The 16,201-nt window shown below is 40.8% G+C and overlaps 1 protein-coding gene across 4 annotated transcripts in view; it reads left to right on the top strand.

The window, feature by feature from the left end:
• Positions 1 to 15,649, top strand: part of LOC103550276 (putative exonuclease GOR) — a 33,225-nt gene extending 17,576 nt beyond the window's left edge. For 3 of the 4 annotated variants that reach the window (XM_070590676.1, XM_070590677.1, XM_070590678.1), the window contains 7 exons: positions 707 to 769; positions 3,453 to 3,566; positions 6,640 to 6,747; positions 8,352 to 8,467; positions 10,878 to 11,013; positions 13,240 to 13,360; positions 15,038 to 15,649. In XM_070590676.1, coding sequence (XP_070446777.1) covers positions 755 to 769; positions 3,453 to 3,566; positions 6,640 to 6,747; positions 8,352 to 8,467; positions 10,878 to 11,013; positions 13,240 to 13,360; positions 15,038 to 15,120 — 693 coding nt within the window. In that variant the 5' untranslated portion in view covers positions 707 to 754 and the 3' untranslated portion in view covers positions 15,121 to 15,649. Of the gene's footprint in view, positions 1 to 706; positions 770 to 3,452; positions 3,788 to 6,639; positions 6,748 to 8,351; positions 8,468 to 10,877; positions 11,014 to 13,239; positions 13,361 to 15,037 lie in introns of those variants that run through there. The other variant, XM_070590675.1, reaches the window with a different exon arrangement.
• The last annotated feature ends 552 nt before the right edge of the window (positions 15,650 to 16,201 follow it).

Below are 16,201 nucleotides of genomic sequence, written 5' to 3'. Positions count from 1 at the left end.
TAGATGTGTGGTTTTATCTCTGGGCTTTCAATTCTGTTCCATTGATCTGTGGACCTGTTTTTGTACCAGTACCATGCTGTTTTGATCACTGTAGCTTTGTAGTATGTTTTGAAATCGGGGATTGTGATTCCTCCGGCTTTGTTTTTCTTGCTCAGGATTGCTTTTCTTTATGGCATTTTTAATGTGTAACACTTTAAGTAGACTTACCTACATGTATTAAAATATGCAAGTTCTCTTAGGTTAGTATTTTCATGGTATTTTAGGTTTTCCCTCTTCACGTTAAATATAGCACATAGAAACAGAGGTCTAAGTACATATTTTCAATATCCCCAGTGAAAACAGAAATGGTTTGCAAGCTGTTAGAGTTGTGGTAAATCATGGTGCAACTTGTTAACTCAAATTTAGACATACTCCATCCACACTTGATCTTAGCCAAAAGGCCGAGAAGTGATAGACATACTCCATCCAGTATTCAAAAGATATTAGCTTTGGCAAGTATGAAGTCCTGACCTTTTTAGTAGTTCTCTAGATTTAACTTTTTTCTCAACTTGGAATTGGTTGTGAAGATGTTTGGTCTCACATGCTGGGCGCCTGTTTTAAGATAAGAACGAATGTTTACTAAGCCATAGACCTCATTTATATTCTATATGTTTTTATGAAGCAGACAAATTCTTTATCTCAGGAGAAGAATTCTTGTATGTTTTAGGTGTGTCAGGAAGCAGTAATGACAGCAAGACAACTGGATTGAAAAAGAATGAAAAGAAACATGGTAAGCTTACTGGAATCATGATAGACCTTTGTAATTGTTACCTTAAAGGGGGAGTAAATTTGGTATAATGCAATTATTAAACCATTATGTTTCTGAAGGCTCAGCTGCATACCATGCATATTTGTTATCCTTTTAAAAAATTAGTATAAACAGAAGAAAACGTGGACTTTTATTTAAGCAATATTTAGATTGAATTCATGACTTTTTTTTTTTTGGATGACATATATCCAGTCAACAAGAGTTTCTCTTGTAAGGTGCTTCTCAAACTTTGCATATGTGGAATTACCTGGGGATCTTGTTAAAATGCAGATTCTGATTCAGTAAGTCTGCGAACAGCCTCAAAGTCCGAATGTATAACAATCTCCCGGGACAAGAAGCTCGAGCAAAGGAGTTCCTTGAATTTGCTTTCATTTTGAATAAAACCGGGTGGTGGCGCCCCTCCTCTAAGAAAGCCTTAGCTGTAAGAATCCAAACAAAGTAGGTGCTTTTAGAATCTCCTGATACTTCTCATACAGAAGCATTTCTTCTTTTACAAAAGGGTTTGCCAAAGTGTGTCTAGCCAATTCTTCTAGAAGTTTTAATAACAGATTAGAGAAACTTTCTGAAGAATCCATTAGAGGAAGGGATCTGGATCTGGGTTAATGGTGTTGGAAAGAGATCCTCGGACTTGAGCTGTTTTGCCCCTGTGAGAGTCGTCGTGATTCCCGTTGTTTTCTGCTAATAAACTTTTCTGCTGTCCTTATCCGGGTGAGTGTTAAGAATCAATCAGCATGATTTGGAACCAGAAGACCTGGGTTTGTGCATCAGCTGCACTGTGTAACTTTGGTCCCAGGTCCTCACCTTTCTCAGCCTCATTTTCCTCATCTGTAAAAATGGAAGTCAGTATATTTGTCTTTCTGGGCTAATATAAGTTTTAAATCAAAATCTCTAGAGCGGTTTTTGACATGCTTAGTATGCAGCAGCTGTGACTGATAGAATTCTTCCTCTGCCTTCTCTCACCCAACGCACAGGGCATCACGCGGTGCAGGGAACAATACTGATTTCTTTTGTTGTTGAAGGATGTGAAGACTTGGGTTGTTTTAGGCTATTACCTTACTTAATGTTAACCAGAATCCTAGCATTTCGTATCTGACACGGTTAGGAGACTCATCTCACCACTACTTAGGAAGAAGAAAATGCTATTTAAATTTTCTTGAACGACTGTTCTCTTTGTTAGTGCTCACGGGAATTAGTCTCTACGAACGTCTTAAAGACTACCTTCCAACTGAAGAAGAGTTACGTAAAAATAACCACCCCCAACCCGACCCTGACAAACCAGGAAGTATTCTTTTAAACCCAGGCGTGGCAAAAGCTCTTGTCAGTGATGGTAAGCGTATGGGACCAGAAGTTATCCTTTCTACTAAGGATGGTTAAGACTGGAACCCTAACAGTTATTTCCCTTTCCATGTCATTTCATTTCCATTATCTAAGTACTTGATTTTATTTACATAGTCTATTTTATTAAATCTTCTTAACAACCATTTCAGGTAGGTACTGTTATTACCTCCATTTACGCAAATGAGGCTCAGAGAGGTCAACTAATGTGTCACAGGTCCCTCTGAAAATTTGAACCAATGACTGTAGCGTTCCTATTGTTCACCACCGCTCACATACATACGCAATGCCATGTTTTGAATACTTCACACCCTTTCATGAGGAATCCTTATAAAAAGATTTACAATTAGCCTTATCATTTTGCATTTTCTCCAAATACTAGGCATAGTTAACATTCATCCCCAAACCCCCCCAAAAAAGAGAAAAATAGGATATTTAACGTCATAACTGTCACATCTTAGGTCCGTTGGAGTTTGAAATGCAGTTCCAGAAATATTTTTCAGTGACTAGAAAATATTTATCTTCATCTTTTTGGTTTTAGAACTTCTCTTGGGATTATCTTCACTATTTGCTTTCCTGTTTTTTTTTCTGTAAACCCTCTCAGTGGAAGGCAGTACACTTAGCAGTTAAGAACATGGGTTCTGAAGGAGAAAGTCAGGCAAATGTGGTTTGGATGCTGGATAGGTCATTTAACCTCTCCCAGCCTCAGTTTCCCCATTCTGAGTAATGGGATAATGGCAGCTTCCCCATCAGGTTGTTGTGAGAATCAGTTAAAATAACACATGTGAAGTGCTTGGCTCAGTGCCTGCCTCATGATCACACGTAGACACTCAAGTAAGAGTTACTATCCTCATCATCAGAACCAGTCTGAGGGTTATTAATAAAAGACAGATACTCATAAATGGGTCTAGTGAAAAGCCCAGCTGTACTCTCAATGCCTTCATAAACATACAGATCACTGTATGTCTAAAAGGGTTGAAATAATCAGGAAGACATGGGTCCTGTTTCAGGAGCTCCTGTGTCCTGGAGTTGATGACTTAGCAAGTTGGTTGTAGTCCAGCTGTGGTGCTGAAACCCCCTCTGGTGGGGGAGGCAGGAGTCTGCCTGTGTGAGCAGGTGCGGCCCTGGAGCAATCAGCAGGCCACCTCTAAGTATTCCTGTGAGTCATCCTCTGTTGCTGTTACTTCGGGTCTCACTGGGCATGTGCTCACTACGGATCAAGAATGCAAGGCAAGACCCTGCGTTCGGGTCCCTTTTTCTTTTCTCCTCCATTTATTCATGAATAATTCTACTTTCGGTTCTGTTTTAGCTTCTAAGAAGATATGTTGTCGATGTGGGAAGATACATGGTGTGGCTCCCATCGGCAGACATGGCAGGGTGGACCAATGTAACTACCACTTCGGCCGAGTGTCGAGTCGTAAAGGCAGGTATTTGGTAGTTCTGTTTCATTTATTGGACATGCCAGCACCAATGTTATTCAGAGAAAAGTGGAATAAAGTATTCAGTTCAATATCTATTTGTTAAATACAGTCCAGCAGAGAGAAACGGGATGGACGCTGAAGTTTCAGTTACAAACACCTGCTTCTGAGCACCACCACTTTCCCGTGCAGCTCAGTGGCCCAAGAACTCTCAAAGTTCTGCCTTTTTAAGACCTCTAGTCAATCAGCTGCCTCCTGATGTCACCTGCTTGCCACAGGCCAGCATTGTAATACTTTCCCTGCTAACGGCTTTAGTTCCGTGCCCCCTGCCCGGCACTGAATGAAGAGCACACTTGCTTCCTTGCCCCGCCAGCCACATCTTCTCCAGCACAGTAGTTCCCTCCAGTCCACTTGGCTGGGGTTTTTCCTACTCAAACAAAAAACCTGGGCACCACCATCGTCTCCCCTTTGGGCACCCTTTCATCTAAGCAGCGTGCACGTCTCATTTTTCTGCCTCACAAATGTATCCCGACCCTGTCTCTTCTCCACCTCTGCTGCCACCACTCAGGTCCAAACCTTCGCCTCTGTCCTCAGTTGCTGCTGCGTCCGCCTTCCCAGCCTCCCTGCTTCTACTGTGCCCTTTTCTCTCTCCACCCCCCTCCCTGTTTTTCACCCAACAAACCCCAGAATGATTTTTTTTACATCACATTTCTGTTCACATCACTCCCTGCTTTAATTAAAACTCTTAGGGACCAGCCTGGTGGTGCAGTGGTTAAGCTTGTGCATTCTGCTTTGGCGGCCCAGGGTTCACCAGTTTGGATCCCGGGTGTGGACCTGTGCAGCACCCATCAAGCCATGCTGTGGCAGGCGTCCCATATATAAAATAGAGGAAGATGGGCACGGATGCTAGCTCAGGGCTGATCTTCCTCAAAAAAACAAAACAACAACAAAAAGCCTTTCAATTACTTTGTCGACCCTGCCTAATTTGGCCTCTGCCCCCCTATCTTCTAGTCTTGTTAGCTTCACCCAACACTAGCCAACTTTCTGGAGCCGCCCTACCTCTTTCCCTCTGTTTTTCATGTGGCTGCTTCCTTCTCATCCTTTAGGTCTCTGCTTAGATATTGCCTCCTCACAGCGCTTCCCCAGCCCCACCGTCTAAGATAAGGTCCTCCCGCTTCTGTCACAGCTCCCTGTCTCTTCTTTCATGGCACCTAACGACATTTTGTCATGGTTTAGTAATTTATCTGCCTTCTCCAAAAGACTGTAGGCTTTTGGAGGAACCATCCATCTTTTTTCCTCTCCATTGTCTCCCCAGCACTTGACATAGTACCTAATACATAGGCCGTCAATTAGCATTTGGATAGATGGGTGGACAGATGAATGATTGATGTAGATATAGACATGAATATGGATGATATTGTAATAAATGCAGTGAAGAAAATAAAGCAGGACAAAGGAAATAGAGAGGAAGAGTGGGTACAATTGAATGACAGAATAGATAACGTGAATAAATAATGTAGTAACGTAAATCAGGCGAGTTTGACCTGAGTGTTTAAAGTATGGAGGGCTTAGTTTTGGAGCATCAGGGACTGCGAATTCCGAAGGAGAAGAACAGAGAAGGAAGAGCCTGAAGAAGCACAGCAGACGGACCAGTTGGGCTAACGAGACCACGCAGCGTAATGAACAGAATGGGGACTTAGGCGCCAGCAGACCTGAGATTTGGGGCTGTTTTGCCAACTGCTTTCTCTGAGACATTGGGCAAGTTACCTGAGCTCCCTGAGCTTTTGTTACCATGTTCATAGGATGAGCTTTCTGCGGCAGTTCAGTAAGCTGACCTGTCAGATTCCTGGCATATAACGAATGCTCTGTTAATACTCGTTCTGTGTCTCCCTTTCTCATCACAGGAGAGGTAAGATAAAGCTCTGTGATGCTAAGATTGGGTGAGTAATAAAAGACAGGTAAAGCAAGAGCCTTCAGCGCCAGCCCGAGAAATTTGCATTTGATCAGTAATGTACAAGTGAACCACTTGAGGAAAGTGATATAATGACAGTGCACTTTGGGAAGATCAGTCTAACCACGTTTTATAGGAAAATTGATGCGGAAACCACTGAAGGCAGAGCAGTTTATTAGGGAGCGGTTGGGAGAACATGACCTTGGGCCATAGGCAAGAAGGGCTCAGGGCAGGTAAGGGTACAGATGAGATAGGAGATGGGAGTGGGGTAAGAAAAGAGAATTGAAGGCTTGGGATTATTGCTGTGAAAAGGCAAAGTGCCTGGGTGAGGATGCAAAAGAAGGAGGAGTCAGGATTTTGGAGATCCAGCCAAGGTTGGACACAACATCTGTGTTGTGCCCTCAGTCTCCATCACTGGGTAATGTTTCTTGGGTCAGATCCACAACTCAGATACAGAAAAGGAGAAGGTAGTCGTTGGAGCTGGTCATCCAGAAGGCTCTAGCAGAGAGAAAAGGGTAGGGAGTAGATGATGTTGAGAGGATGGTTGAAGTGTAGTCAAAACAGGATAAAGAAGTGACACCAGAGGGGAGCTGAGGGACCATGGCAAATGATGGAGGAAAGAGAGGACAAAGGAGATGAAAGGTGTATAGGACATGGGGTAATTGTAATTCACCTTCAAAATGCAACCCCTAAGGACTCTGCCTCCAGGGTCCATTTTCCTGTTCGTTGTGTGATATCTAAGTAACAGCAGGTCACTTGCACAGTGGAGTCCTTAAAGCTCTTTGAAGGTAGGATAAGACACATGCTTTGGGAGTTAGCCTCCCTGCCTTGTAAACCTGCTTGTTTTTATTTTTATTTTTCGGTTGGTTTGCAGTCCGCGGTGGCTTAAATCTCGGTACAGCCGTTGTGAAGATGTCCTTGGATCCCCTGGGTGTCAGGTTGCCAAGGTAGGGCTTGTCACCCAGAGGGCTGCAGCTTTCAGAACCAGAGTTGCTGCCGGCACAGACCTTGGGGATCGATAAGCATTTGAAAGAATTAATTCGCTAATTTTCAGTTGATGACATTTTTATGAGCTTAATTGCTCTTGCAAAAACGTACCGTAGTTCATTTGGCAATGTTTATTTCAGCTTCACGTCCATAACCACAGAGAAAACCTAGAGGGCTTTGTGAAGACTTCTGTCAAGTTCCCGCCCCGTGCTGGCACTCACGGTGTTTTTGCTGTGAATTGTGAGGTGGTACGTCAGTCTTAGATCTTATCTTATTGCAGTATTTACAAGCGAATGATGGTGAAATGCTCTGTGTTGTACACCGCACTTTTCTAGACTTCTCTCTCAGTCCCACCTAGCTGTGTGATGTTGTTCACGTATTTTCAGATGAAGCAGTTGAAGCTGAAAACAGGTGAGTGCGCAGAATTCCTGTTCTTCGTAAGTGATGGAGCCAGGAGCTGGTCCATGACCCTCTTTTTATTTATTAATTTTTCTTTATATATAACCTGTGGTGGTTCTACTCACCAAATTGCTGATATTATATGCTGGAAAATGTTATGAATACTACTGTTATCTCTCAAATCAGTATAAAAGCTTTGCTAAAATTTTAAAAACTATTGTTTATAGAGACAGTAAAATATTGGTAGAGATTTATCTTTCTTTGTATGAGAATCAGTACTAAAAAGTAGAGAAAAAACAGAACTCGGAATCATGGGACCTGGGAAGCTCCACCACTTACCAGCTGTGACTCCTGGGCAAGTCTCCTGGCTCTAATGTGTAAATTACGGGGTTAATCGTAACTCCACAGTGACCGTGAGAATCAGATCTACTGACATATGGGAAAGCGCTTTGTACGTGTCAAACATCCTGCCAACAGTTGTCTTTAACAAGACATACAAAATTAAAATTTTATTCCCTGTAGTATATTTGGAAAGCAGATTTGTAGTGTTTGTTTAATTATAATAAATACAGAAGGGCAGTGTTCAGTTTTCAAGATTAGATCTTTAACTGGACACAATGTAGGCTGCTTCTGGCTTAGATATCAAGCATCCTTGCCATGTTGTCCTCTGCCAGGCCAGGTTCACATAGCTATGTAGGGGTTTTCCTTTTTTCACTCAACGAGTTCTATAACTTCATTGTGTAATGTGGCAGCTGCTAGCCACATGTGGCTATTTAAATTTAAGTAAATTAACATTAAAAATTCAGTTCCTGGGGGCCAGTCTGGTGGCACAGCAGTTAAGTTCACTCGTTCTGCTTCAGCAGCCCAGGGTTCATTGGTTCGGATCCTGGGTGCGGACACACGCCCTGCTTACCAAGCCATGCTGTGGCAGGCATCCTGCATACAAAGTAGAGGAAGATGGGCATGGATGTTAGCTCAGGGCCAATCTTCTTCAGCAAAAAGAGGAGGATTGGTGGCAGATGTTAGCTCAGGGCTAATCTTCCTCAAAAAAAAAAAAAATTCAGTTCCTCAGTCACACTAGCCATATTTCAATTACACAATAGCCACACGTGGCTAGTAGCTACCACATTGGACAGCACAGAAAGAGAACATGTCAGCATCACAGAGGGTTCTGTCGAATAGCACTGATGTCTAATAAAAATAATTGTAAAGCTAAGCCAAGAAAATGAAATTATTCTACTAGCAGAAATATTACAAACATTAAGGAAGAAATAAAGCTTGGAACATCCTTTACAAGGCTGTCATATCCACAGACTGGCTTTTGTTAGCAAACCAAATGATAGGATTAAATTGTACACTCTAGTTAAGAATATCCCTTTAAGATATCCCAGATGTTAAAAGAGAATATATTTACTCAATATGATATACAAATTTAGTATTTCCCCCTTTGTAGTGCTATACAGCCAAAGGTTTGGAACTTACTCGAGTGACAGTGGTTGACCCCAGCCTCCAGGTGGTCTGTGATACATTCGTGAAACCAGATGAAGAAGTCATTGACTATAACACTAGGTATGCCGTATATAAAGGCGTTTATTTTTGAGACTGTAGAACATTCAACTTATAGTTTATGTGAAGTGTTAGCTGGGGTACTTTTATTGAGTCTGCTTTCAGCATAGGTTACACTATTTTCCTTTAATTTATTCAAAAACATATTTTATTGAGTCCCTTCTGAAATTACGCAGATAGTATCTTAGGCCTTGGGTTACAACCCTAAATAGGGGACGAGGCCTCAGGCCTCATGGTGTTGAAGTGGTAAGTGGGAGGCCAGAGAGACGGGCAAAAATATTGAATACATTATTTTATTCATTCATTAGTTCAATCATTAATCGGTTCCTTCTGAAAAATGCCATATTATTATTTCCTTAGGTAAGAATTTCTGTGATCTTGTAGACATGTCCCCGAGTATACATAGCTTTGATGTGGCATGCAGAATACTGCTTCAGTGCACATTCTGTTTTATTAATCATTATTATTAAGGTATGACATATTTCTGATCCAAACTCTGTGCTAACGTGAGATGGTACGATATAGATATGGGTTTAATTTTTAAAAACCTCCTATGAAACACCAGTGATATCACTGATCAATTTAAATTTGTTTCCTAAAGGCGTTTGAGCCATATGACATGATATGTTTATATGTTTATTTTAATGTAAAATCGAAGGCACTGATCTTATTCTGGAGTGAAAATTTAGAAGTGTTTATTACTGGTGTGACTATATTTATTGCTCAATTTTCTTTAAATGACAAACTCTCCAATGGCACTTAAAATATGACTTGTTTTTATATATGTATATATAAACATGACTTGTACACACATATACCATATGTATCATATACACACATTATATATGGTGTATATAATACATTTTATATAATATGTCTATGTCTGTAATTTTAGAACACAATAAAGCAAGGTGGCCATGTAAATTAAAAGTTGTTTTGATGATAAATATTGAGAATAATTATAGAGAATTCTGTTAACAACATTCTTTTAACCTAAATTCCCTCACAGTTCAGAAAAATTGTTGTAGTCATGAAAACAGTAAAGGCTGCAGTTCTCAGAAAATGTATTTTATGTACTATTCTCTCTCCTGACCTCATTTGATTTTTTTCCTACTCATTTTGGCTATATCCTAACAGCCTCATCTATTGTACTTTTTGTTTCAGCTTTATTGAGGTACAACTAACAAATATAACAATATTATATTTAAAGTTATTTTACTCTTACTGGTTTAATTGCATCTTCCCTAACTCCTTTTTGGAACAAGTCAGGAAATACTTTGGTAATTATTGATAGTTCATAGTGGCAAAATGATAACTGAAGGGCTTGCATTATAAATAAAAGAACGTTTGAACCTTAAAAAAAAAAAATGGCTTCAATGCATTGTGCTTTGTGTGTGTGTGTGTGTGTGAGGAAGACTGGCTCTGAGCTAACATCTGTGCCAATCTTCCTCTACTTTATGTGGGACGCTGCCACAGCATGGCTCTATGAATGGTGCTAGGTCTGCACCCAGGATCTGAACTCACAAACCCTGGGCCCCCAAAGCAGAGCCTGTGAACTTAACAGCTATGCCACTTGGCAGGCCTCATGTTGCATTTTTAAAAAAAATGTTGAAAATAAACCCAAGTACTCCATCCATGATAATTTCCTCTTAATCCAAATATGTGATTAACTATGTATCATATGCCCTAACTAAGCCAGATGATGGAATCGGGTATCTTTTGCTCCTTACAGGAGACAATAATATCAACATGTAGTTTAAGTTGAAAATATCTTTGCATTATTTTGATCTCTTGCTTTTCTCGTAAATTGCAGTGAAACGCTGCAAGAGTCATGTTTCTGAACACTTATTTAGTAGTGCTCCAGGAAAGCCACTGGAATAGTCAGTTTCTTGCATGTATTTTCATTGGGTTCTCATAAAACGTTAAGATTCCTAATTAACCCTACTTTACAGATGAGAAGATAGAAACCAGAAGGTTAAATAACTTGCTGAAAAATCAAATATATTAAACGGCAGAGTCATCACACAGGTCAAACTTAGGTCATCGCCTGGGGCTCCATCTGCTCTGCATGCTTCCCACAGTCCATCTTCAGGCTTCCTTAATGGGAGATAGGCAACTTAATTGTACTTGACAAAACTCAGATTATACAGAGATCAGAGTTCAAAAGGAACTCTATGAACTTGTAGTAATGTCTCCCCCTCAGCCTCACATTATTGATCCAAATTATGTTTTACTCAGTTATCATGATAACCTAGTAATGGGGTAGTTGATGTCATACAAGTAAGTCATACAAGTAAGATCTTTGTTTTCTTCAGCAAATGTTTGTCATGTTTGGTCAGTCATGGTTTCTAACTGATGACATCCACTGAGTTACATTCTTTACTTATACGCGTTATGTGTCTTATTGGGGTAGGTTTTCTGGAGTGGGGGAAGGTGCCTTGAACGCTAAAACATCAATCCGTGATGTGCAAGCCGTCTTGTTGAACCTGTTCAGTGCCGACCCTGTACTAATTGGACATAGCTTTGAACACAGTCTGTATGCTCTTAAGGTAAAGAATTATAGGCTCCTGTTTTTGCAAAACTATATGTGTTGTATTGGTAGTCATTATCATTGTGTTATCATTGATGCTTAATTTGCCCTATTAACCAAGAAGACAAGAATTGTTGTCTGTGCTGATGACATGTCCAGTTGTCACACACCAGAAGCAGTAGAAGATCTCTAAAACCATTTGGCTCATCCAGATCAGAAGGAGCTGATCCTTCTGCTGATGCAGTCCATCGGCAATTAGGATAAAACCAAAATCACTGTTTAGACAAACTTTTAATATTCAAATGAGTAAGACTAAGTTTAGTCAATAGATTATTTTATTCACATACTTGGAGGTACTTTTTCACATTAAATTGGGTAGCGCTTTATAGGTAGGCTCAAAATCAAATGTCATGTTCATTTTCTTGGCCTGATAGACTTAAAAATCTTCCCCTTAATATACTCCAGATTAAAATTGTCTATTTCTTGCTCTGTGTTTTAGAATAGGAGTCAGCACACTATGGCCCATGCCAGCCACCTGTTTTTACAAATATTTTCATTGGAACAAAGCCACCGCATCCATTCATTTATGTATTTTCTGTAGCTGCTTTCACACTACGATGGCCTTGTTGATTGGTTGTGACAGAGACTGTGTGCCCTGCAAGCCTACAATATTCACAGTCTGGCTCTTTAAGAATTTGGTGGCCCTTTCTGTTCTAGAACAGTCCTATTGATTAGGACTTTCTATTCTATATTTTCACTATCCACTATGGTAGACACTATCCACTTGGGGCTGTCGAGCACGTGAAATATGTCTTAAGTGACTAAGATTTTTAATTTTGCTTAAATAGCCATAGGTGGCTCGTGTCTACCACGTTGCACAGCACAGCTCTAAAACTTTGGCGACCTTTACTGAGTATTGTTTCGGCCACCCCTAGGACTTACCTGCATGCAGAGAAGGGCTGGTTCCACTTCAGTGCAAGAATACAGGTCAGGCCATTTATTTTCATAGGTGACGGCCAGCCTTTTTTTCTGTAGAGCTGGTATCCAAAGTATAGACAGCTGTTTCAAATAGCAGTGTTGTCTCTGCAGGTGACAGATAAGACTGGAATGTGCTTCCATCCAGATCCTACCAAACTATGGGAAAAGAGGGCTGAGGACATAAGCTTTCTGTAAGAAAGGGTCTCAGGGATGTACTTCTGTCACCTCAGAGACATTACGTCTCAAACTGAACCTGTCATCCTCACTTTCCTCTCATTTTCCAGGAACCATTCTATTTTGCCTCTCACACCAGGAAATTTCAAACCATTCATTTCTCCATTCGTTGCCATTAGTTTGTTTCTTCGGCCCGATAACTCGTGGATTTTCCTATTTTTCTCTATTTCTGTTACTACCTTCTTTTATATAATCAATACCCTGCAGCCAGGAACCGGTGGCTAGGTGGAGGGTGACACATTAAATGACAATTTAAAGTGCTTATGGATATGCAGAGTAGGTGCTAAACATTAAATTTTGAGCTCCTCAGTTCTCCATCAGTGTTTAAATTACTCTTGTCCTGAGGCTAATCTTTAATGCTTTTTCAAAACACAGCTCTCCTAATGAGGACTCCAGCTGACACCTGACTTTCTAGGCTCTGGATTATCTGACCCCCCTTCCCCCAGCTATTGTACGTATTTCCCGCTTTATCAGACTGCAGTCAGGATGTAGTCACCTTCTTCCCTGTGTAAGCACAGGAGATGTGGACCTAGATGGGACTGCGCCCTTGCCTGTGCAACTTCCCGGAGATAGACAACTAAACCACTGAAACGTGTTAGGACCGAAACGTGAGAGCTTTGCCCCCATCAGCTGAGCCACCAGTGGGAGTTGCCTGGCTCAAGTCTGTTGGAACCTCCCTGCACCCCTGCTGCCCCCTGGTGGTGTCTCACGGTAGGAAAGTGGATCCGGAAGTCAGACTGCATAGATTTGCTTTCCGTTTTAGTCTACTAACTCACCTTAGGCAACTTTCTTAAACTCTCAAAGCCTCGGTTTCCTTGGCTGTAGAAAGGGACAATAAGATACCTTCCTCATTAGGTCACTCTTCAAGTTGTAGTGCAATAACCCAGGTAAAGTGCTCAGTTACTGATTGATCGCGACTGCCCTGTTACTTGCTGTTGTCGCATAGTTACTGCAGCTGCAGTTATGGTTGCTGCTGTCAGTATCCTTACGCTTTGCAAGAATTTCTGATAGGTTTCTCTCTTTCATTTGACAGTTAATTCATACGTCAGTCATGGACACCACAGTTCTGTTTCCTCATCGGCTGGGCTTGCCTCACAAGAGATCCCTTAAGAGTCTAGTGGCTGACTACCTGCAGAGAATCATTCAGGAGGATGGTAAGAGCCGCTTGCTCGTGATTAATGTCAGGATCCTAAGTCTGACTTGACTGAACAAATCGAGAGCTCCATGGTGAAGTTCTGCTGTCTGAAATGCTTAGAGTAGGTTCCCTCTGTGGGTTTTCTCCTAGGATGAAGAACCCTAAAGCACCTGCTTGTGTAAAAAGCATTACATGCCCACCACCTGGTATAGTCTGGGCTGTTCCACAGGCATCAAAACAGCTCTGACACTGAGAATGGTGCCCAGACAATCGTTCAGCAGGTTGCCTAGCCTTTGGATTCATGTATAACACTTTTGTTGGCGGGAGATCTAACTCCATTCCAAATTTTGCTGAATACCTCTTTTCATAGGTGCTTTTCCTTAAACCAAATGAGATTCTAAAATTGATTGGGTCCAGGTTATCTCATGCAGAGTGAAGAGAGTGTATGTGTGTGTGTGTGTGTGTGTTGTGTTAGGAGACGCATAGCTCAAATTTAATAGATTTATTATGCATGCACTTGCTTTATACCGCATTAACATATCTCATTCTCAGAACCTTTTGTTTCTTTTTGGTTTTTCTGATGAAAAATACCCAACATTAAACAAGTGAATCAAGTACAGCCACCAACTACCCTGTTAGTAGCATTGCCATGTGCACAAGTTACCAGCGTCTGGCTTGGAGTGGAGGTTCGTTACTCCATACATTTGTGCATAGCCATAGGGGCCCCTGTTCTGCACAAGACAGAAAAGAAAGTTAATTTTGAGCATGTTAAAATTATAATGCTATATGTTTCTAAAGATACTTACGATATGGGATGGTTCTGTATCATGTCATTAATTGTACACAATTCAGATTTTACCCCATGGTCTTTATTCTTTCATTCTGTGTCTATTAGACACTAATACCATCTTGCAGAGGGTCTATAATTTACATTATCTGCTTCGTTAAAAAATATCCATATCTCAAAGAATTCCCGCAAAATTCTATTATGAAATTTGTAATGTGTTCTATTGAAAATAATCTTGAATTATGGCCGCAAAAATATTTCACCTAACAAAAAAATAGACTATATAAAACAAAATCTTCCAAAAATTATATCATACCATCGTTTCTTCAGAATAACACAAATAAAGAAAAATAGGATACCATTTTAGAAGTGTTGACCATATGACTTTATTCACTTAATCTCAGACATTATTTATTATTCTCACCAGAACTGTAGGCTTTATATTTTGGGTAAATTTCATCTACTTTTTAAAACCATGTAATTTTGTACCTAAGGTCATTTATTTGCTTAGAGAGGAGTACTTTTTCTGGCATCCCCTATTTCTGGCTTCTTGCCTGTCTGTGTCCTTTAGTGATACCTGGCAGTTTGTTGTTATATGTCCCTGGAAAAGAGATCCGTGGAAAAGATACTGATGTGCTATCCACTCACAGCAAGATAGTGACAATGGGACTGAGGACAGGCTACACAGAAAATGGGAGATGTTTGTTAATCTAGATTTATGTAAACACTTATAAAGCAGCCATTAGCGGTTGTTATAGGTGTTCAATAATCATATTTTGGTAAGTAGCCAGTGTCAATTGTGTTATCAACATAAACTCAAGGCCTCGTCTTGAGAACATCCCAGGGTAACATGCCAGATACAGTCTTCGTATGTCTAATGCATTGTTTTATATTCTGGACTATTTGGAGGTCACGATTCCAGTGAAAATGCAACCGCCTGCATGGAACTGGTCCTCCGGAAGGTCAAGGAAGACCTGAAAGGGAAGAAGTAATCACTTTGCCCAAGAATATCTTAAACCTCTGCACTGTGGCCTCAGGGACTCCTCTGGCCTCCGGTGCTGGCCGTGGAGTTTGGTCTATAAAGGTCTGAGGTTTCTTGACGCTTTCAAAGAGAAGAGGAAGAGAAAAAACACTGTTGAGGTTTATTTTATTACATTTTAAAGGTTAAATTTCCACAGCAATTTCTGAAGTTGTGACTGGGGGTGGGGGGAGGAATAAGTTCGGTGGACTTTTCCACTCATCTTCGTGGGGAGTGTGTGAATAACAGTGCAAGATGGTTAAAGTTGAAGTAATGGGTCCATGACCTTCACAAAGGTCATTTCTCAGGTTACTTCTATTTCTTTCTCTGAATCCCTAAAACCATCATACTGCTTGGAGTTAAAAACATTTTTACCTAACAAAATTGTAACAGTTTTCTTTAGATCTCCTATATATAAATAGAAGTTTTCTTCACAAAATATATGGAAGTAAATGTAAAATGTTCAATGCACTCTGTTAACATAAAGGTTTTGGTCATTTGGCTATTGTGTAATGTGTGTTTATTCTAACTGATGTACTGTTACTTGATTTTAATTTATATCAACAACTCACCTTTTTTTTTTTTTTTTTTTTTTGCTGAGGAAGATTAGCCCTGAGCTAACATCTGTGCCTGTCTTCCTCTATTTTTTATATGTAGGATGCCTGCCACAGCCTGACTTGATAAGTGGTGCATAGGTCTGCACCTGGGATCTGAACCTGCAAACCCCAGGCTGCTGAAGCAGAGCGTGCAAACTTAACCACTACTTCACAGGGCCAGCCCCAATCTTCCTCTTTTTTTTCTTGAGGAGGATTAACCCTCAGCTAACATCTGTACCAGTCTTCCTCTATTTTGTATGTGGTCACTGCCATAGCATGGCTGATGAGTGGGGTAGGTCCACTCTTGGGATCCGAACCCGCGAATCCAGGCTGCCGAAGCAGAGAGCACTGAACTTAACCACTACACCATGGGCCCAGCCCCCACCGATATTTTTTTTAAAGGCAGTGTCCTATGGATCTTCTAAACACACTAAATTCTAATCTGTATTCCCAGTAGTT

Source organism: Equus przewalskii, chromosome 22 (assembly GCF_037783145.1).
Source record: "Equus przewalskii isolate Varuska chromosome 22, EquPr2, whole genome shotgun sequence".
Lineage (NCBI taxonomy): Eukaryota > Metazoa > Chordata > Mammalia > Perissodactyla > Equidae > Equus > Equus przewalskii.
Note: the sequence above shows the minus strand (reverse complement) of the source record. Positions and strands in the feature narration are given on the sequence as shown.